Raw genomic sequence first — 20,302 nt, forward strand, 5'->3', positions numbered from 1 at the left:
ACAAATAAGCGACTGCATTTAGGACGCAATGACTATGTAGTGTCTTGTTGATAGAAAAGTTGTAGTGAGTACTGAGCCTGAGAACAGCTCGTCTCTCCTTTTCTCTACAACTGTGCTACATATATCATTCTTATTTTATTTTATTTTAAAATTCATATTCCTTCATACCGACAAAAGATCCATCTACGCGTCTCTTTTTGTTATTCTCTTAATATAGCGCATGCTCATCACTAAAGCTTGGACGTTCTCGATCGGAGTTTATTTGTGCAACTGCAGCAATTCCGCATTGAACACAATACAGCTTTATATAAAAGATTCTAGCAGATACATGTGGAGCGTACTATAACATTACTCAAGCACCTATATGCACAAAGTTAACCCATCGCTCAGTCGGAATCTCCTCCTTCATCCTTAACTCCAACGCCGCTATCCTAAGTCCTGCAGCCGCCCTTTTATATCTCATTTTACCATCCTCACATTCGTTCATGTGTTCATACACTGCCTTTGCAACGCAAGGCCCATCGTCATCGTATAACTCCCACATCGTCCCGATCACACTTCGGAACCCACTGAACTGCATAGCTGCTGAGAGGTGCAGTGCCTCGTCATGTGCACCAGAATGGGACAGCTCGGCAGTATGGCAGGCAGATAGGAATGCAAACTCAGCATTTGGGACGTTGGCCTGGATGATGTCGAGCAACATCAATCCGCGATCGGTAAGCTTGAACGATGAGTCAAAAGGCTGCGAGCCCAAGTGGCCGTGGCAGGCGAAATGAATCCACGTCGCTTTCTGGAGACTTTCCATCACTGTGCGTCGAGATGCCCCGCGGTTGAGGAGTATCGTGCGCTCAGATATGCTTTCACAAGTACTGTCCCGGATATTCTGAATTTCCTTTCGAGTTGATTTTAGGGTCTTGGTATCTCCGATAATGAGTAATTTCGGTTCACCCGCGTTGCCATTAGATCGGGCACTAATCAACGCGCCGAGCGTGGGAGTATACGACGAGATATAATCGTCCAATAAGTATTTTGTAGTACCATCCGTGTCACTGAATGGACCTACTGCATGGAACGGAAGTGCAGATAATATCGATGTAGGACACCACCAGATACGAGAGTCTTTTGCGACACCAACTTCTGTAAGCTTATTAATGACCTTACAAACGACTCTATGCCATAACATTTTTATCGATCGGCGAAGTTTCTCGTCATAACGAGGTGAAGCAGCTCCACGACGTTGACGAGATTTCAAAAGCCTTTTGCAGAGCCTCTTACTATCCCCATAGAACGCACTGTCTAGCGGAACACATACAACTGGTAAGTCATTCCGAGCGAGGATAATGAGCGCGTCGGATCGATATTCGGAATGGTTGACCATAATGACTGGGCCCTCTGAGGCTGCCTGTTGAAGTACCTCAAATGGTGTGGCATCAAGGAAATTTTCGAACCCAGGAACTCGTCGAATCTCGTCAATAATCCCCTCTTGCTCATTCGAAAATTGCTTCTTCAATTTCAAATGCTCGTCAAATGATTTCCGCCCTCGTTCGCTGTCAAGTTCAAGCAGTCCACTTCCATTCATGGTTGAGCTGGGCATCGATGCTCCATGCGACGTTGCGAGTTTCTCCAGTCGACGACTGACATTCCTGAATCTATCGACAAGCTCCTCGTTCGTTTCGACAAGCTGATCCAACGGAGACCTAAGACCGCGCAATTGCGACCAAAGCAAGCCCCTCCCTTGCTCCAGAATCTCTACAGCTTGTTGTAATTGATTTTTCTCCACGGCATAGGAAGCGGCGTCCAATGTGAGTACTCTATGGTCACTATTCCTGAGAAGGAAATCATGCTGAGCACTGAGAGTTGGATCTATGGTGAGAGCGTGTTGAAGTATTGATATTGTTGTCTTGTAAGCTGTGAAGGCAGTGTGGTGGTTGTGCGATCGTGCAAGAATTGCCCAACGTCGCGCAGCATCAAGACGACGTAACAATCCTGAGAATCTATGAGTAGCAGCGAGCTCCAGTAAGTGCATACACTCCTCGAACTGTTCCAAGTGCCATCGTTTCTCAATCTGAGCATATAAAGAAACCGCGAGGTTCCACAGTGACAAGGAATGACCCGGATGGCCTTCCGGGAGAAGCTCGAGGACAGCTCGTTCCAATCCGATGGCCTCCTCCAGGTCCTCAGTCCTTCCATGCTGATTGTACCGAGTGACCAGAGATACTGCAAGGTTGATGAGGGACATGAAGCGACCTGGATGGCCTTTGGGGAGAAGCTTGAGAGCGGATCTGTCCAGCTTGATGGCCTCCTCCAGGTCCTCGGACCCTCCATGTTGCTCGAACCGACCCTTCAGAGAGTGTGCAAGGTTTCTGAGAGACACATAACGATCTGGATGGCCGTCGGAGCGAAGATCGAGGGCAGCTCGTTCCAGCTTGATGGCCTCCTCCAGGTCCTCGAACCTTCTGTGCTTGTAGTACCGAGTGCACAGAGAGGCTGCAAGATTGCTGAGGGACGTGGAGCGATTAGGATCGCCTTCCGGGTGAAGCTCGAGGGCAGCTCGATCCAACTCGATGGCCTCCTCCAGGTCCTCGAACCTTCCATGCTGGTCGCACCGAGTGCTCAGAGAGGTTGCAAGGTTGCTGAGAGACGTAGAGCGATTCGGATGACCTTCTGGGCGAAGCTCGAGGGCGGCCCGATTCAACTCAATGGCCTCCTCCAGGTCCTCGGTCCTTCCATGCTGGTTATAACGAGTGCTCAGAGAGAGTGCAAGGTTGTCAAGAGACATAGAACGATAAGGATGGCCCTCGGGGCGAAGCTCAAGGGCGGCTCGATGCAACTTGAGTGCCTCCTCCAGGTCCTCGGATTTGCCATGCTGTCTGAACCGAGTGCTCAGAGAGCTTGCAAGGTTATTGAGAGATGCGGAGCGATCAGGATGGCCCTCGGTCCGAAGCTCGAGGGCGGCTCGTTCCAACTCGATGGACTCCTCCAGGTCCTCGATCCTTCCATTCTCATAGTATCGAATGCTCAGAGAGCCTGCAAGGTTGATAAGAAATGCAGAGCGATCAGGATGGTCTTCGGGGAGAAGCTCGACGGCGGCTCGACGCAACTCGAGTGCTTCCTCTCGGTCCTCAGTCCTTCCATACTGGTAGTACCGAGCATTCAGAGAGATCGCAAGATTGCCGAGAGACGTAAAACGGTGAGGATGGCCTTCGTTGCAAAGCTCAAGGGCGGCTCGTTCCAATTTGATGGCTTCCTCCAGGTTATCTGACCTTCCATGATGATTGAACCGAGTGTTCAGAGAGTTTGCAAGGTTGATGAGAGACATGGAGCGATCAGGATGGCCTTTGGGGCGAAGCTCGAGGCCAGCTCTATGCAACTTGAGTGCCTCCTCCAGATCCTCGGATCTTCCATGCTGGTTGTACCGAGTGCTGAGAGAGATTGCAAGGTCGTCGAGTGACGCAGAGCGATCAGGATGGCTTTCGGGCCGAAGCTCAAGAGCAGCTCTCTTCAGCTTGATGACCTCCTCCAGGTCCTCGGACCTTCCATGCCGTTTGTACCGAGTGCTCAGAGAGCTTGAAAGGTTGTCGAGGGACATGGAGCGATTAGGATGGCCTTGGGGGCGAAGTTCGAGGGCGGCTCGTTCCAACTCGATGGCCTCCTCCAGGTCCTCAGTCCTTCCATACTGATTGTACCGAGCGCCCAGAGATACTGCAAGGTTGATGAGGGACATAGAGCGGTCAGGGTGGCCTCTGGCTCGAGGCTCCAGAGCGGCTCGTTCCAAATCGATGGTTTCTTCCAGATCTTCCGACTGACCCCACCTCTCGAATCGCATAAAAAGAGACATTGCAAGGTTACACAACGACTTCCAACGATCTGTATGTCCTTCGGGACGAAGATTGAGAGCGGTACGATTGAAGATGATGGACTCTTCGAGCGCTTTCCGTTCTCCCAATTGCTCGAAGCGTTCCGCATATTGGAGGGCAAGATTGTGATGTGTCCAAGGATCATGCAGAGCAATAGCGACTTCGAGAGAAACCCGACTCGCAATAGCACCTATGTCCATCTTTTTGGTGATCTACCTTAGTTTCATTTTGATCAGAATGCAATCCTTGCAGCAAAAAGGAATACGCTAACAGAGAGGCCCTACCTGGAGTGCTAATATTGACTCGTATTTGCGCTTCTACCTACACACGACAGATTATCGGACGACTCGAAGGGGGAGTTTTCGCTAGTGAACCTTCGAGTCTCAACCAGTGATACGTGAAGAGGTTGACTTCTGGGGTATATCACAGAACGAGTGGGCGGATTTTTCGACAGCCAGACTGCGAACTGTGTCCCAGGTGCGAGGCGTGGTGGTAAAGGGTAAAGGGTAGGCGCTTGCTCCCTGCACTCGTCATGCTGAAAACACGATAGCAGTGTGATAGTGTTTGATACAAGAATATTAATAGAATAGACTCTTACTTTCTACATTTCAAAAAAGGACAACGATTGGATCACGTGAGGATTCAGAGGAATTGTCTCGTTCTTTTTGAATGAATTTGAGCAACAGAGACGTCAATACTTTATTTGGCTCCTTCAAACAGCCATAAATCCAAATCCTCATTACAAAGTCTTGTAACATGTCCTGAAACTAGGTCTGAATCAGCCCTTTCCCATAATATGGAACACAACTGAAGAGGTATTCTGAAATGGAGTCTACTATGTATAACTCAATAGCCTCATCCGAGTTGAAACTCTACAAATCAGAGAGTAACTCCAGTACTTCTCTAACACAATCTAGTACAATAGCACTATCAAGCCTCAACGTTTTCTCTATTTGTCCATTCCGTTTGAATCAAGCATGTAGAGAGTTCGACGACACGCGCCTGGATGTACATTCTAAGCACACGAGTAACAGACTTTGGCTAAGGATAATGCTACTATATATTCTCTATCTATGAATGCACGCGACAGCAGAATTTTTCAACACATCGGTGATGACAAACACCCCAAGCCCAACCCAACGAATAAAATAAAATAGAGAAGGAGCAGGAAAAGAGGGAGAAACGAGCGTGTAATGGAAACCCAACAAGGTCCAAACAAAAGACCAAATGACAAATGTGAAACACCGAAGAGGAAAAACGAATGTGGTAAGCCAACACCTATGGGCGGGCAAAGTTACAGATTTGCGCGAGGGGGTGGGGTTGGGGAGCCGATGTACAGACGGATGGTTGAATGGTTGAGGGATCGATTGAATAAAAGTGGGAATGAAATCGAAAAAAATGGCACAGTTTGATATGTTATAATGAGCGTGTGCGATGTATGTATTGTGGTACATGGAGGACCTCGAGAAGGAGAAGATGACGACAATGCAGGAGCCACAAAAATAAGCGATGAATAGGGTAAATAAAATAAAATGGTATTGCAACGAAACCAATGAAGATAAAGTAACGAAAATATGATTGACGAATGATGAATGATGAGTGACGAAAAAAACGAGAATGAAAATGCGGACGACAAAAAAGTGAAAGATGAGACACGTATTATTCGGCTTTGAATCTCGACCCTCCACCTCCTCCACGCATCACAGCTTTCATGAACGAGAAAAATCGGTCTGCGTATTCGGTAGGAGGGACAGGACTGATTTTATGCTACAAGAATAGGCAAGAGTAGATTAGACTTAATCAACGTCTAAACACCGAACAAGAGCTCACAATATCAGCGGAAAGCCCTTTCCAAAGATGTTCCGCGCGCTTCAGCGTGGTATACGGCGTAAGGATATCAATAACACCAAGATAGTAAATCGTATCCATCGGTTGATTTTGTTCGTCTGTGGCTTGTAATCCTCCATCGTCCTGATAGAAGAGGAACTGTTGACGGTCGCCAGTATCTTCTTCAGGAAGATTCAAAGCCTGCGACGACCCTAACCCCTCAGGCGCCGATATTCGCATTGCTTTTCGCATCGCAACTACCTCAGGAGAGTGCCCTTTTAATGCCGTCGGTTTGCGCTTGACTACGGGCATGACTGGTGGCTAAATTGTCCGACGCAGAGTTAGAATTTAATGTATTACGGACAACATCCAATATCTGCGCAAAATCACTTACCGAGAAAACTTTAAGCGTCTTCTTCCGTACCATGTCTCTATTCCCCCTCTGCATATTATGTATACCCACTAATAAACTGTAATCCATCACGTTTAGGCTCTTCAACAACTCCGAATCCCGCCTTAGTTGTTCGGTAATAAGCGCCCGCTTCTCCGGACCCAATTCTAATGATTTCCCTCTCTTGATCCAATTCAAATCCTTCAACACCGCCCTTGGGTTCTTCGCAGCCTTCTCCTCGGGATACTCGCGCCCAATAGTTGAGCCCTTCAAGTCATATGTCTCGTGGATATCCTTATGTGGCGGAAAGAGATTATTCATGATTACGAAATGAATCTTCCGCCCATGAGGCAACTTGACACGATGAAGACCGTAGAACCGCGAGAGAAGAGTATGCGGATTACGCTGCACGTGTTGGTAGTACTGCTTCAGAATCTTGCGCAGGAACTTATGTTCCGTGTGGTGAATGGTTTTGATGATGAATCGATAATCACGGGAGAAGTAAAAGAAGGATCCTGATTTCCCGGGTGAACCGAGCTCTGAGAGGATGTACTTGGCAGTAAGTGAGAGGAGGTAGTCGGCAGGATCAAGGCCGAAGTACTCTTCCCGTAGTTCGCGGAATACCCAAGGCGCATAATCCTTGAATTTGAAGTCGTACTTTGCTGATGGAGTAAGCTCGTTTCCAACACTAAACGAAAACTATTAATAATGTACAAGCAACCAAAGTACAAAGCACTTACATATCAAATGAGTATTTATGTCGTGCTGAAAAGTCCTCATCCGTGAGCGGTTTTTTGATCTTGGCTTGACACCGAGACACCTTTGACACCTAGGTCAAAGCCAGCACAAACAATACTCCAAAAAACAACACTCACAGCTATCCGAATGCCAGTTAGCATGTTGTACATCAATACGTAGTTCACATGTCCTTCGCCAATCAAATTCCCCACTAAAACCTGTTTCTCGTCCTTGGCCGCTGCCTTGGTGAGCGCTGCCATTTCCGCCTCCTGTTGTTCCTGTTGTCTTCGCTTGGCAGTACGTTCACGTCGGATCTGATCCGCTTGAATAAGGATATCTGAGTCTAATTCGCCAAACCCAAGAGTGCCATCAGGCTTGGGCGTAAGCCCAAGCATCTGGGCATGTGCCGCCGAGTGCGCCGCGGTGTATGCATCGGTGTCATCGAATGCCATTCCGCGATGGTGAGGAAGGTGTCCATAGTGCTGCCCATACAATGCTGCATGTGACGGTCGGGAAGACAAACTAGTTGTCGCAGAGCCCGTCGTATTCCGACGCGCTGGTCGATGGACACCTAAGGGAGGAGGTTGAAGATGACCGTCGATGCTGACGTGAGAACTTTTAGAAGCATGTGCGAGAACGGGACCACCGGACGTAGAGCCCGATGACGGTCGCTCAGACGTCAAAGGCGTGCTAGGCTCATCACCATACGTGTTGCGCGTGGACGGAGCTGTCGTAGATATCGATCCGGGCACTGAGACGGTACGCGAGGAGAAGCGCGTCTCGGTAGAGGAGCGTTGCCGGAGCGCATCATTTGATGTGCCTGACGTCGACGCGTCTAAGGAACGCTTCCGCGGCGAGCGCGTTGTCGTCGAACTCGCTGTCTGCGCTGGCTCCGAGCGAGACAGGCCAAGCTTGGGCGAAGGAGATCGCTCCGTGAAGGGCATCTCCTCATCGCGTTCGACACTTGGAGGAGGTGAAGGTGGTGGCGGTCCGGCAGCAATACCTGTCGGCTCGGTGGTGATCACCCGTGCAATGTTCTTCCCCGTTCGAGATAAGCATCCCTCTGGCGGTGGCCCAGTATGTAGCTCAACAGCATCTCCATCCATTTTGACGACGTGCATCTCCTGGCTGCCTTGTGGTAGTAAGTGGATTGGGTTGACATCAGGTGCATCGCCTTTCTTCCCCGCAGCACCTATCGTGTGAACGGAAGCCATCGAGTTCGCCGACGAGTGGGATGTCGAGTGGTCGGAGAGAGCAGTGTGAAATGAGCCCACAGAACCAGAGATGACCGACGTTCTGCGAGAGTCAATAATCTCTGGCAAGGGTGAGGCTCGTGAAGGACCTGCCACAGCTGCGGCCATGCAACAGGAATGCTGTTACTTGAGTATTAATGAATTACAGATAAGATATAGCGGCGAATCTGCTAGTCGAGCGGATATGAAGATGATGATAGTTTGGGGAGATGCCTGAAGAGGAGGCGAGTGCAGACAGGAGATATATAATTTGTGACGGCAGTGGAGGCGGTGTCAATTACCGCACCAACAAACCAGCACTTTTGTTTAAGGATCCACAACAAATGCAGCCCGTCTTCTATTCCCGACACCAGCTCCAATATTAGTGTAGTGTAATAGATCTATGACCGCGAGGCTTGATGGATGCCGAAGTGCTGCTGGTCGGCGTGGTGAGAGTTGAGTAGATGCCGGAGTCAAATGGCAATGGGAAGAGGATGTGCAAAGAAAATCACATTGCCGCGAGCCAGTTGTGCCGGCCCTAAACCCCGGTCTAGACGCATGACCCAAGTCGGGTTCATGATGTCTCAATTTATTTGTTCGTACACTTTTTTCTGAACCCCACTCCACAGTCAAGTTAACGTCCATTTTGTCAATGTCAAAATTATGGTACGTGTATAGCATTACATATGTATGACAATAAGTCGAATCTTGTGAGTATGTCTTGCGGCGGAAAATCTAATCTACAGATGTGCGACAAATTTACGAAGGGACAGAGAAAATGAACAGATTGAAACTAACTATTAAATCCTCCCTTTAAAGATAATACGGTATACCATAGACAACGACCGCCGCCCCAGTCAAATATTTCAACTTACACATATCCCTACTCTGCGCAACAGCAGCCACAACAGACATCATCTTCCCATTCTGTCCTCCACGCTCTCCCTCTTTCCAGGCTTTAACTCCTGAAGGATCCAGCCTTAGCTTATTAAACACCGACTGCGCAAACTTATCAATATCACGATCCGTCACATCCCACAGGTTCGCAACCAACGAAGGACACCCAGCCAACATATAGTTATTCGGCGTCCCTATACGATCGAATTCACCCATGTCGTGCAACGCACCAGACGAACAACCCCAAAGCATCGTAGCTGCACAACGCTGGAGATGTCTTATTTTGTGAGAACGCGCGTATTGTTCTGCACCACCGTGTCCGAAATATCTAAGAGCAAGCCATATGTTAGCCTTCGACGATTATTGAGTCAGTTGTAACGTGTACTCACACAACTAAGTCCTTCCGAGACAGTGCATTAAGAAATTGCTGTTCACTGGGTATCTGTCCAATGATACCATCCCAGCCGACTTTCCGAAGGTCTTTCGCCCACGACCTAAAGCGCCCTTCAGTCCCAGCGAGATCACCACTAGGGTTGAGCACATAGTAGCCTTTCGACGGGTTGACTTGTATCCGGTCGATCTTTTCATCTTCTTCATCGTCAGAGTTTTCCGAAGAGTCCAAGGGCAGTCCGCGTTGGCTCCTAGCAAGTGCCAGCCTATCCAATATAAATGCAACGCTGGGCACGCGGCTCACATTACGCCCCCGTAAGACCGGTATTGACTCCCAAGGAATAGCTTGCAAGTTCTTGTCCAGTACAAGGAACGTGTGCGCGTCTTCTTCCGGGCTGACATACTTCCCATTTTTTGCATGGAACTCCTCGAGGGCGGAACGTAAATCAACAACAACGACATCCATGTCAATCTCCGCGAGGGCCACTGGCAAGCCATGAAAATGATAGAGATCAAGAACGAAGTATACCAAGTCCTGAAGTTCCTCGTCCTTGCACGTCGGTGGAAGTGCTGCGAAGAGCTCGAGTAGGCTCGTCTCGAGTCGTAATTTGGCTTTTTTACTCTTCTTTTCGTGCGAGCCTAGGATGCCTTTGAAGACCTTTTCTAGACGTGTCCGGAAACTAGTGATCGCATCAGGTGGTATACGCGTTGGTTGGCTCAAGATCGTCTACGCGCAAGGCTTAGGATAGGCTCGAAATTAGTGGACAAGGCAAATACTCACCTTGAAGGCACCAAGCCAACAAAACTCAATATTCTCAACAAAGTCCTTCATCCTCTGATCCAGCTCTCTTCGCGACTCCCACCAAGCTATTTTCGCCTCCTTATCATCCGACTTAATTTGCGTCACTCCTTTCACCCCTTCATCTTTCAATCTGATAATGTCTTTAAGCTCAGTCATAGCATCTTCGAATGTGAAATGCCCATCCTCATCATCCTCATGTCGACCTTTAAGCGGTACGCAGAACACCATCGGTTTATAATGGGGCCTCTGCCGAGAAATCAGAAGAGCTCCTTTGTCATCTGTAAGCGAGATTGTGATAACCATCCAGTTGCTTGGTAACGCATCGATGTCGGAGGTGGAGCATCCAGATTGTATGAATTCCGCAGACTTGTGCCTTTTCAGAACATAATCCCAATACTGCCGTAATCTGTTATCGTCAACTGATTCTTCATCGTCTTCGTCCGACAAATCATCGAATATTCCCCTGCCCTTGGGGTTTGCGCAGCGACGTCGAGATGTTGTCGGTGATTCAGAAGGCCAACGCATATCGTCCTGATTCATAGGATCGGGAAACTTGTAGGGGATCGCGTCAATCAGCTCTCTTCTGAGTGTGATTGAGGAAGCCATATCTAAGATTCAAATATTAAGTAAAAGACGCTTTAATGGCTCTGTTACGAAAGAAACTTGCCTAGAAGACGAGAAGCGAAGGCAGGACTGTCTTCAAAAGCGATGCCCAACGATGCTTCGTAGATACTAATCCGAGCTGCCGCGATCGCTGTTGCGCGCACGTCGTATACGAAGCCTCGTCCTGAGAACCGTGAAAGATCTGAGATATAATGTTCGTCTGCCTGTTGAAGGGCATCTACGATATCTTGAGGTGGTGCTTGAAGCAACGATTTCTCGCAAGTCATACCCATCGGTAACGCGATGGCTAGTTCCTGAATTAGACGTCGACTTTGGAAGAAAAAAGAACGTAAGACGAACTTGATTCTGCCAGCGAGCCTAGAGACATCTCGGCACGGAATCGTTCGTGGATATCATACAGCGCTAAACGACCAAGGAAGGGATTGACATGGACCTAATTCGATGTTTAAATGAAGGCTCAATCATAATGGAAGCAGACTTACTTCCACGTGGGCCAGTTGCGGAAGTGCATACAACTCTTCAAGAAGCTGTTCATATGTCTCTCCAATGGTATCGCGCAGCAACCAAACTAGACAAAAGAGGATCAATCATTAAGGGTAAAATAATAACTAAGTATCAAGGTACCTTGCTGTCTGAGGATTTTTGCTTGTAAAACCGGAGCAAAGATCTTCTCAGCATCTGATTTTGCGGTTCTCAGAGCGATCTCGTCGACGGCTTCAAATGTTTGTTTTGTTTCTGCCAGTAAATTTACTGCTTGAGTGAATTCACTGTCTGCGTCTGACTCCTTGGCGTGCAGAATCAGATGATCGCCGACAGCACGGTGCAAATCGACCTTCTCCAGGTCCGTCCGGTCTTCAAGTAAGTGTTTTGCTTCTTCAAACGACTTTTGAACATCATCTAAGCTTCCCATGGTTAATTGTAGTTCCGCTTTCTGGATAAGGGCTCGTGCCGTCATAGCAGAGCCGCCCAAAGTCCGCGCAAACTCTTCGGCCTGTTGCTCGAAATACTCAGATTCGCGCACTGAACCTCGTAAGGCATACGAATGAACCAAGGCAAGCTGAGTTTGCAGCAGTGCATTTGCTATGCGCCACTCTAGAGCGTCTAGTTGTACCTGCGGCTGTGGAAGTCTGACCGCAGTTAGCTTCTTGTCTTCTATGTTAACGGTGTCAGGCAATGCAGTTTTAACCTCCGACATTGCGAAAGGGTCCGATAAGTTATCGGGCTTTTGTGACGGATGTAGCCTCGCCAGTGTCTCCGTAGCTCTATTGAGCAGTCGAAGTGATTGCAAAAGAGACTTGAGAGAATTTTCAGGTTCATTCTGTCGGAAAGTCAGCATTTCGCAATCGGTAACAAACAGGACTCGAATGATCACCTTAGCTTCCAAGATGACCGCAAATACACTTGACGCCGCAGCAACTCGTTCTAACAAAACAGCTCGTGCACGTATGCGAGAAAGGGTTGAAACACCTCTTCCATCGTCCTCTGCTGGCAGGTCCATACATAACTGATGTGCTTTCTCATACATAGTTATGCTGGCGACATCGAAGGAACTAAGCATTTGAATATGTTTGCATATACGGGTAACGTACCTTTCAGGAATTTCTCCGCTGATGGCCAATACCTCTGCGTATCGGAGAAGTATGAGGACAGCAGATGGAATCGGTTTTGCTTCGCACAACTCCTCAGCGATGGGCGCGAGGATTTTTGATGCAAGAGTTAGCTTGCCGAGCCTCAATAAATCGTATGCTATCAGTGATGAGATAAAAAGGAAGCCTAACAAACAATCGATGTCAGCAACGTCAAGTGGGGGTGAGAAAATAGGCATACTTTCGCTAGTAGTCTCTCCAGCTTTTTCAAAAAGAAGACGCAAATAGCCTAATAATTGCAACCTCTCAAGAGTGAATCCAGTGATGTGTGACAATTCTGCGACCATTACTGTCCAAAATTGCATTAGTTCAGATCTTTTGAACGTATAGAGCATTCAGTCCAAAAATGAACAACATACTTATTAGTTCAGCGAGAGAGGTCCGTTCTGAAGCAGTCAGTTCATGCTTGGCATTATGAGGACTGGGTGATGTTCTTATAGCTGTGTCTGTGTAATATAATAAGACGAGAGGGACGAAGGATGCCACAGCATGCATACCATTGGCGTCATATGGTGTTTTTGGAGATCGACGCGCAGTGTTCGATCTCGTGCTTTGATTTGCGGCGGCTCCAGCATTACGCTGCGCAGTACTCGACTTTGATCTAGCTCGCACACGCGTAGCTGTTGTCTTTCGACTCCGATCCGCAGCTCTCTCCTTCGTGCTAGTTGTTCCAACAGGCTCAACAGTGAGTGTCTTCATAGCATCCAATGCGTTCTGCGCATGCCGAGTAACAGCTTCCGCGGATTCTCCTATTCGGTGTGCATGCAGAACAGCCCACAACGATATTTTGACTCGGTAATACCGTCGAAGATGGACGAACGCGCCGTCTTCGCCCACTTTCGCCTAAGCGCAGTTAGTCAGGTGAGTTCACCAGATGCACAAACAGCGAACATGCAGACCTTTTCTGAGAGCAACTTTTCTGTTCCCCGGATCATGTCCTGAATGCGAAGCCCATCCATGTCCGAATCTTTCTCCGAACCATAGTAAGAATGCTCTAGTACAAGTGCAAGGGTCTGTGTGCGACGCAAGGGAAATCGCACTGTGTCATAAACATCCAAGGCTTCGGCGAGAAAGTGGGTGACAGCTGCACGAACGAGGGGTTTTGAACGCTCTGGGAGTGAGCATGCTTGGCGAAGCAGTATAGATCCAAGGATAGAAGGCAGTACACCACTAGCACGCAGTGGTACCAGAAGGGACGCCTCGGCAGGAGCAAGTCGCAAATCGACGACTGCAAGATGTGTGAGACGGTCTACTGCGTTTGCAAGTGAAGGAGGTAGTTCGAAATCCCATGATGGGTCTTCGTTCTCGAAGGGATAGGTAACAACACCCTGCACAAATGCGTCAAATGCAAGTCTGCGGTCACCAGTCTTTGCGTAGCATACACCGAGCAACTCCCAGCGCCTATATACTTGAGTCCTATGGGTTGACCATGCACCTTGATCTTTTTCTGATCCAGCTGTAGTATCCACCGGACTGCTCTCGGAGAAATACTCGGTTGCACGCGATGAGAGTGGACACGCTTGTGTGAGGAAACGAATCGCAATGCCATGACGCTCTTCCTTGTACAATGAACCAGCAAGGTTTGCGAATGCACCTGAAAGGCACCGCAAGTAATTTGCAGCCGGTCGTTTATCTTTGGAAGCGTGTGGTAGAGTTCGCTCAGTTAGTTGTAAGCCGCGAATCAGGTAGTCGTATGCCGTGTCGCATGTCTCCGCTCGCCTACAATCGAAAACAGAAGTCGCAAGCTGAAAAAGAGTATCGAGCGAGGAGACAACCGCGTCTGTACGTTCGGCTCCTGTCGTCAAGACAACTGACATGTGTTCTAGAAAGGTGACGAAAGCGTCGATTAATCGAATGATACAGCCTCTCTCAGACGCGCCGGATTCGGGTCGAGACAACGTTTTCAGGCAAGCTCTACGGCATCTCTCGACTACTCGCAGCAATTTGCCATCTCGTATTGCATCGGTTGGTTGCGATTGGACAGTACGGAGGTCGGAAATTGCTCCGTCGGTCATAGTAGAAAGCCGCTGTTCATCGATGTCTCCATTTTGATCCAGAAGTGCCGCCACCTTCGTCAGAGTTGCGCAAGCCCGAGTGATCGAGTGAGACGTATCACTTGATGAGGAGGCAGCGCTGCTTATGTATTCTGTGATGAGATTGAGTGAACGCATGTCCTTGGCCTTAACTGGACTATTAGCACAATTTAGGAAGTCAATTTTCACAATTAGACGTACTCGTCTCGCAAGTGCCAGCCAATATTCGCAGAACGCGAGCCACCCCTTACCCTCTCGACGACCGTCGGCTGCATTCGCTATGTTTGCGAAACACGTCAACAGAGCCATTATTTTCTTGTCTTCCTCCTCATTTCCATCCATATTACGAGCGTACGATGTCGCATATTTGATGCACTGTTCCCAGAATGGCGTCAAGTCGAGTTCGTTTGAGAGCAGAAGAATTCGTAGCGCATAGAAACGTATTTTCAGAACATTTAATTGTGGGTTGGGGGGAGATGCAAACGAAGTTGTGAGCGCAATATACGCCCGTCTGAAAAGACCATCAAGCGATTTGGGAGGTACTGCCGTAAGGAATCTAACCCATGAATGCAACGAAGATGGTCCATCTAGGGCATCGCAGTACGCTTCAAAGCAATCGGCTCGTGTCGACACTGTCTGAGCACAAACGGAAAAGGCATGGGAAAAGTATGTCTGGACACATGCCTGAATTGGTGGGTCCAGAGACGAGATAGGAAGTGGGAGATGAAGAAGAGATATTGGCGCCTGGAGCGATGTTGGAGTAACCTCGTGGTCATAAAACGTTGGAAGGTGACGTTGTATCTCACTCAATATAGTGGCCGAGGTTTCGTATGCGTTGTGCGCCAGAAGCTTGCCAACCATGCTAAGCGCTGCTCGTTCGGTATCAATAAGACCTGGATTGAGATTCCTCAATATGTTCAGGGCAGCCCGTCCAGAGGCAACGGTAGATGAAACAGTTGAGCGTGATGAAATCCCTTTACCAGCCGGCAAAGATGCTAAGCTCTGCAGCACGGTGTTGACGCTCTTCATCGCCGCCACTTTACTTTCCTCCGGTGTGGAAATCGCTTTCGAACTCGTTCCTTTTCGTGCTTGCGTGCCCGAGCCCTTGTTCGGAACGTCTGAGATCTTCAGCCTCGAGCCGAGCTTTGATGCTAATCTGTCCACATCATTTGATCGACTCAAGAGGACCCTTTTCGTTCTGGTTGTTGCCATTAATTAAAGATGCTGGTGGATGAAATTCAAAGGTTGAAAGTCGGAATGGAGGAGTACGGAGAGGCGCTAGTGAACGTGACCGTGTCATCAGAGTTTACGCGTTGGTTGACTGATGACTAAGATTCTAATTATGTAATCAACTGCTTTTCCCCGAAGCCAACCCGCTGTCATCAGCCACATCATCAACTTGTAGCTACTTCTAACTACAATTCACTGCCAATCGCGAATTCACCAAGGCAACTGACTGCCTTTGTAATTGAAAAACTTCCCGGAATGCCCCTTCGTCAGCTCCTTCAAGAATTGAATGAATGGCGTCACACTTTCTGCGGGTTCGAGAACAGCTCCGTCTCCTCCTAACTCTATGGAAAGTGTTAGGCGTTACGAGACGGCTATTGCTCAATCAAATCTAGTGCAGTACTTACTCGTCTTTACCCAGCCCGGGTCCACGCAAATGGCAATGATTTCCGGATCTTCTTTTGCTTGCTTGTACGTCTTTTGCATTTTGTCGTCCGATCAATGATAAGCAATATGTACGGAGTCGGAAAGACGACACTTGCTTACGAGCATGTTCAGACCCGCTTTCGATATTGAATACGCACAGCACTTTCTCCCGCAATCTAGGCCAATACTCCCAAGTCCGCTTGTCATGTTCATCACGACCCTTCTACTCCCTCTTTTCAGGAGAGGTAGAAAACTCCTCGCCACAAGAGCAGGCGCAATCACATTATTCTGCATGGCAAATGAAAAGTCGGCCACATCAAAATCAAATGCTCCGTCGTCGCCGGGATTCTGCAATTCGGTTCGTTCCTCAGCTCAGGAAATGCATCAATAAATAAGCGCCCATAAAACAAGCACTCACGACTCCCGCGTTATTGAGGAGATAATCCAGGCCTCTGGCTCCTAGGATCGCTTTCGTCTCTTCTGCTGCATTTTATATCTCTTCTTCGACCGACACGTCTAATTTAACTATGTGTAGCTGCCCCTTTGCATTGGTCTCCTTTAGTGCAGATAAATTGCTTGCTGTTTCAGGATTCCGACATGATGCTATGACGAGATTACTGGGATCCGAAATCAATTGACGGGTGAACTCGAGACCTATTCCACGTGAAGCCCTTCAACGAATCAGCAGGTCAGCGGCACGAAGTGTCAATTCAGGAACATGTAAATGGAAATACCCAGTGATAAACCAACTAGCAGTCCAGCTCATTGTGCTCACAGGAGTGCGATAAAAGCACTGACAATAGTCGTATTAAGTGGGTTAGATATATGCTTTGTGAAAGCGCCGAACTTTCTCCTTGGATAACGTCCGGTTCGAATTTCCCATTCGTGCTTCTAGCTACGTTTGCAGTCCAAAATTAGGCTTGTCACAAGGTCCGTCATCGCCACGTCCTCGAGCCTTTTCGTGTACGCATCTGATAGCAGGTCTATCACGGGACAGCATTTGTTGAGATGAACAGGACCTTGTCCGATAGATTTGTGGTACTACCCTGCCCTCTATCAGTGTCAGTGTGGCACAGCTGCTTACGTTCAAACTTCAAAACAATGCAGGCGTTAGTTAAAAGTCGATGTGCACACTGCAATACCATGTGTTGCGTCTCAGAACAATGCTTCTAGCGTCGGGCGTGTGGCTACAGTCATGGATCCGATGCCCGTCGGTCCGACGGTTGACCGCGTCCAAAGCCGAGAGTCTCTCAATTCGTTCAATCCACATTCGTCAAAATCCACAACACGAAAATCATTTTCTGTTCCGCGGCCACGCGATGCGGGATGCCTACTTCCCGGTTCGTAGAGACTGTTGCAGTGCATTGCGGAAGCATTCGTGTAAGACGCTTGTTTGACATGGGCGCGCCTTCTGTCGGCTTATCGGCTTAGGTTACCGAGGCTTAACCTTTTTATCTGTTGTATTCGCAGATTTTAAGCTCGGTTCATCGCATCTGTCATCCAACCAACGTCAGACTCAAGACCCTGTGTATTTACCTCACCGAAACCCGAAGTCTGACCCCTGAGCAACCTATTGAAAATCAGAACACACCAATGGCACTGCATCGGTGTGTTCTTGCTCCTCGTATAGTATCCTTTCTCTTGGGCTGTTCGCACGTTTCAGCTGAACATGATGGTTTGTGGGCAATCACTGTTTTCGATCTAATAGATCAGCATTGACACTCCGGTCTTTCCGCAGATCGAGTCTATAAAGCATACATCCTGGTCAACTCCAGCACTTGTACCAACTTGGCCCCTCAGTAATTAGCCCTACTTTCCATTTACAACGAATAAGACATGGATCATAGAGCAAATGGTACAGCTCGAGAAGCGGGGCGCCTAGGCGATAATTCTCTGTACATGGTGCTCAAAGTAGCCGCCAACGGGGAGCTGCGAGAAGTGGTCTCTCAAGTACGCCCAGGCAGCAGTGCACATCTTTTCGCCGTCACCTCGCAGGATTCGCGATACGAGAATGCACATGGGGTTGGTCCCAGTGGCTCGCGTCGAAACAGCTTTCGTCATCCAAAGCCTTGTGGTGCATGCTCCGCAACGAAAAGCAGAGTAAGTTTGCGTTGATTGACGGCTGTCGTTGCACAGAGCTTACCTCTGTCTGGTAAAAGTGCACGCCGTTACCCGAGAACCCATTGCTCTGTGTTCGCTGTAAATCGAAAAATCTTCGTGAATGTCCTCCACACGTGCCGTGGCGACTGCGTAGAGCGAATGGCGAAAGGCACGATGCGAGCGGAAATCCACAAGTGAGACCCAGCGCTTCTAATCATTTCCTTTCGCAAAAGCTTACTCGCTGTCTGCTTGTTTAGACCTCGAGTATTACGCAGAGCCAATTACCGCCAATGGGGCCCGCGTTGCCCGCGGCTCCTGCTCCTGCCGTCATGCCTCATCATTCCGGACCATACTCGATACACATTGGGTCGCAGCAACATGGGCAGCATGCTGGTGGGGCAGATAGGTATCCGGCGTATCCTTACGCGCCGTTAAATCCCGAAGAGAACTTGCAGCAACAGGGCTTCTATAACATGGAATCCGGAGTCCTTGGAGCAGACTATTCGCAGACTGGACCGTGAGTACAGACAACGATGCTTCTATTATTATCAACACCTAGACCTTCTTACCGACCTTTCCATGATCAGATTACCCCAGTTGACGTTCTCTCCGGGGCCAGTTACTCAGCAGTTGTACCAGCACGATTCACATGTTCAGCCAATGAACCAATATCTGCAACCTAATGTACAATACAACAACTGGTGGTAGCAGGATCCATTTACGCCAAACGAAATTCTTGTACATGCTATAGTATCAGGATATTGAACCCTTATTCTGAACACTAGGGAAATGGACCCTGTATCATTTGTGTAAATCATACATAGAACTCTCACATTGGACAGTGGCTAGATACATGGACACGATAGAGTATTTGAATCGTACTTGCAATTGTATTATTACTATCATTCATGGAGATGTGAACACGAATACACGTCTGATAAGCCCGATCCGACAAGACTTGCCGCTTTAAAGGGAAGCCCGTTCAAATTACTCCTTAATCAACCCAGAGTCAGAAAGTTCAATGGGAGGGAGTTTTACTCGCGTATAGCTACGGGAGAAGAGAACCCTCGAAGAGTTATTCTCCCGAGAACATGGTACGGCATCATAAAAGTAATCTCGTGGCTGTCGCAGGAAGCTGCACTGGTCTGTGAACTCAAACTCATCGTGTCCATTATGGGTTCGCTTCCTACCTATGCCAGGTAACTTGAGAATTGCCCGCTTTGATAAACTCCCTGCTATTCTTAAACCTTTCTTCCAAAAAAGGAATTGAATACTTTAAAAGACTAAATTAATAAACCAATGTGCCGAAAGTGCTATGGTCTGATATAGTGTTGAATTGTTCCTGTTTCGAGAATTCTTTATGAGTGATATTTTGCTAAAATGGCTAGGAACATTCCTATACCTCCATCGGGAAAAAGTCCATTTAAATATAATGAATTACAGTCCATTTAAAGAAATATTAGCATTTTATATACATTGTAATTCATATGTAAGGGTTAGAACACAACTATAAGGATAAAATAAGGTATATTAATGTATATAAAGACTCTAAGAGTGTTATGAATCATTACAATTCATTGAATACATTATGATAACCTTACATTATAAGCTAAAGTATTATACTTAGATTATAATTTTGAAAATAGTCTTATATTTACATTGTAAAACAGATTGTGTTATCTGTATAAGGGTTTCAACTACTTATAATATTTATATTACTGTATTTAGGAGAATATATACATGCTAGAGTACTATTAGCTATATTATAAAGTAAATTTATACATTTATTTTACATCTAAATACAATAATTGATTTGTTTTACAGCTTTGCTACTATCACGAACATTGATTACATAATCGACTGCTGAAGATCGAGTGCTTATAATGACGCATTTGTCTTTGTCACTTCTTTATCTCATGCCTCCACCATCTCCTACAACTCTCTGCCACCCGTTCAACGCTAAGTTGCTGCTTTTGTTTTCTCCAGTCCAGTCCTCTGCCTGCAAGCATCCTATCAGCAGGCACTCTGCCTGCAACAACACAGACAATAAATACTGCCGTAACTCGTCTCTCCAATCTACTGTTGCAGTGCCTGTACTGAGCTCAGATCCCA

At 47.7% G+C, this 20,302-nt stretch overlaps 5 protein-coding genes across 5 annotated transcripts; 1 reads left to right on the forward strand and 4 right to left on the reverse strand.

The window, feature by feature from the left end:
* Positions 1–358: 358 nt before the first annotated feature.
* Positions 359–3,832, reverse strand: FOMMEDRAFT_40844 (uncharacterized protein; the record flags this gene model as incomplete). The annotated part of the gene is made up of 2 exons (XM_007271976.1): positions 359–2,011; positions 2,144–3,832. Coding segments are annotated over 2 exons (3,342 nt in total), but the record flags the coding sequence as incomplete, so codon positions are not given.
* Positions 3,833–5,516: 1,684 nt separating this feature from the next.
* FOMMEDRAFT_98391 (SAICAR synthase-like protein) lies at positions 5,517–7,757 on the reverse strand (the record flags this gene model as incomplete). Its single annotated transcript, XM_007271986.1, has 5 exons — positions 5,517–5,624; positions 5,688–6,005; positions 6,079–6,763; positions 6,816–6,895; positions 6,951–7,757. The coding sequence occupies 5 exons, from the start codon at positions 7,755–7,757 to the stop codon at positions 5,517–5,519; spliced, it is 1,998 nt and encodes a 665-aa protein (XP_007272048.1).
* A 615-nt stretch (positions 7,758–8,372) lies between these two features.
* Positions 8,373–8,690, reverse strand: FOMMEDRAFT_162634 (uncharacterized protein; the record flags this gene model as incomplete). Its single annotated transcript, XM_007271987.1, has 1 exon — positions 8,373–8,690. One exon carries the CDS (start codon positions 8,688–8,690, stop codon positions 8,373–8,375), a length of 318 nt encoding a protein of 105 aa, XP_007272049.1.
* Positions 8,691–8,858: 168 nt separating this feature from the next.
* On the reverse strand, positions 8,859–16,832 carry FOMMEDRAFT_171563 (uncharacterized protein; the record flags this gene model as incomplete). Its single annotated transcript, XM_007271988.1, has 16 exons — positions 16,825–16,832; positions 16,509–16,761; positions 16,211–16,438; positions 13,304–16,141; positions 12,902–13,247; positions 12,764–12,850; positions 12,586–12,693; positions 12,348–12,531; positions 12,131–12,290; positions 11,383–12,076; positions 11,241–11,326; positions 11,098–11,191; positions 10,789–11,044; positions 10,114–10,714; positions 9,332–10,059; positions 8,859–9,270 (listed from the first exon to the last, which is right to left on the reverse strand). Exons 4-16 carry the CDS (start codon positions 15,647–15,649, stop codon positions 8,859–8,861), a joined length of 6,102 nt encoding a protein of 2,033 aa, XP_007272050.1. The 5' UTR covers positions 15,650–16,141; positions 16,211–16,438; positions 16,509–16,761; positions 16,825–16,832.
* An 823-nt stretch (positions 16,833–17,655) lies between these two features.
* FOMMEDRAFT_24249 (uncharacterized protein) lies at positions 17,656–19,081 on the forward strand. The gene is made up of 5 exons (XM_007271955.1): positions 17,656–17,765; positions 17,829–18,190; positions 18,250–18,384; positions 18,448–18,707; positions 18,778–19,081. The coding sequence occupies exons 2-5, from the start codon at positions 17,927–17,929 to the stop codon at positions 18,896–18,898; spliced, it is 780 nt and encodes a 259-aa protein (XP_007272017.1). The 5' UTR covers positions 17,656–17,765; positions 17,829–17,926; the 3' UTR covers positions 18,899–19,081.
* Positions 19,082–20,302: the final 1,221 nt, after the last annotated feature.

Source organism: Fomitiporia mediterranea, assembly GCF_000271605.1.
Source record: "Fomitiporia mediterranea MF3/22 unplaced genomic scaffold FOMMEscaffold_20, whole genome shotgun sequence".
Classification (NCBI taxonomy): Eukaryota; Fungi; Basidiomycota; class Agaricomycetes; order Hymenochaetales; family Hymenochaetaceae; genus Fomitiporia; species Fomitiporia mediterranea.

Excerpts from the sequence above, each read along its gene's own strand:
- FOMMEDRAFT_24249 (XM_007271955.1), top strand. The coding sequence starts at position 17,927 with ATGGATCATAGAGCAAATGGTACAGCTCGAGAAGCGGGGCGCCTAGGC. Across the intron at positions 18,191-18,249 it reads GCTCCGCAACGAAAAGCAGA|TGCACGCCGTTACCCGAGAA; the intron begins GTAAGTTTGCGT and ends GTCTGGTAAAAG. Across the intron at positions 18,385-18,447 it reads ATGCGAGCGGAAATCCACAA|ACCTCGAGTATTACGCAGAG; the intron begins GTGAGACCCAGC and ends CTGCTTGTTTAG.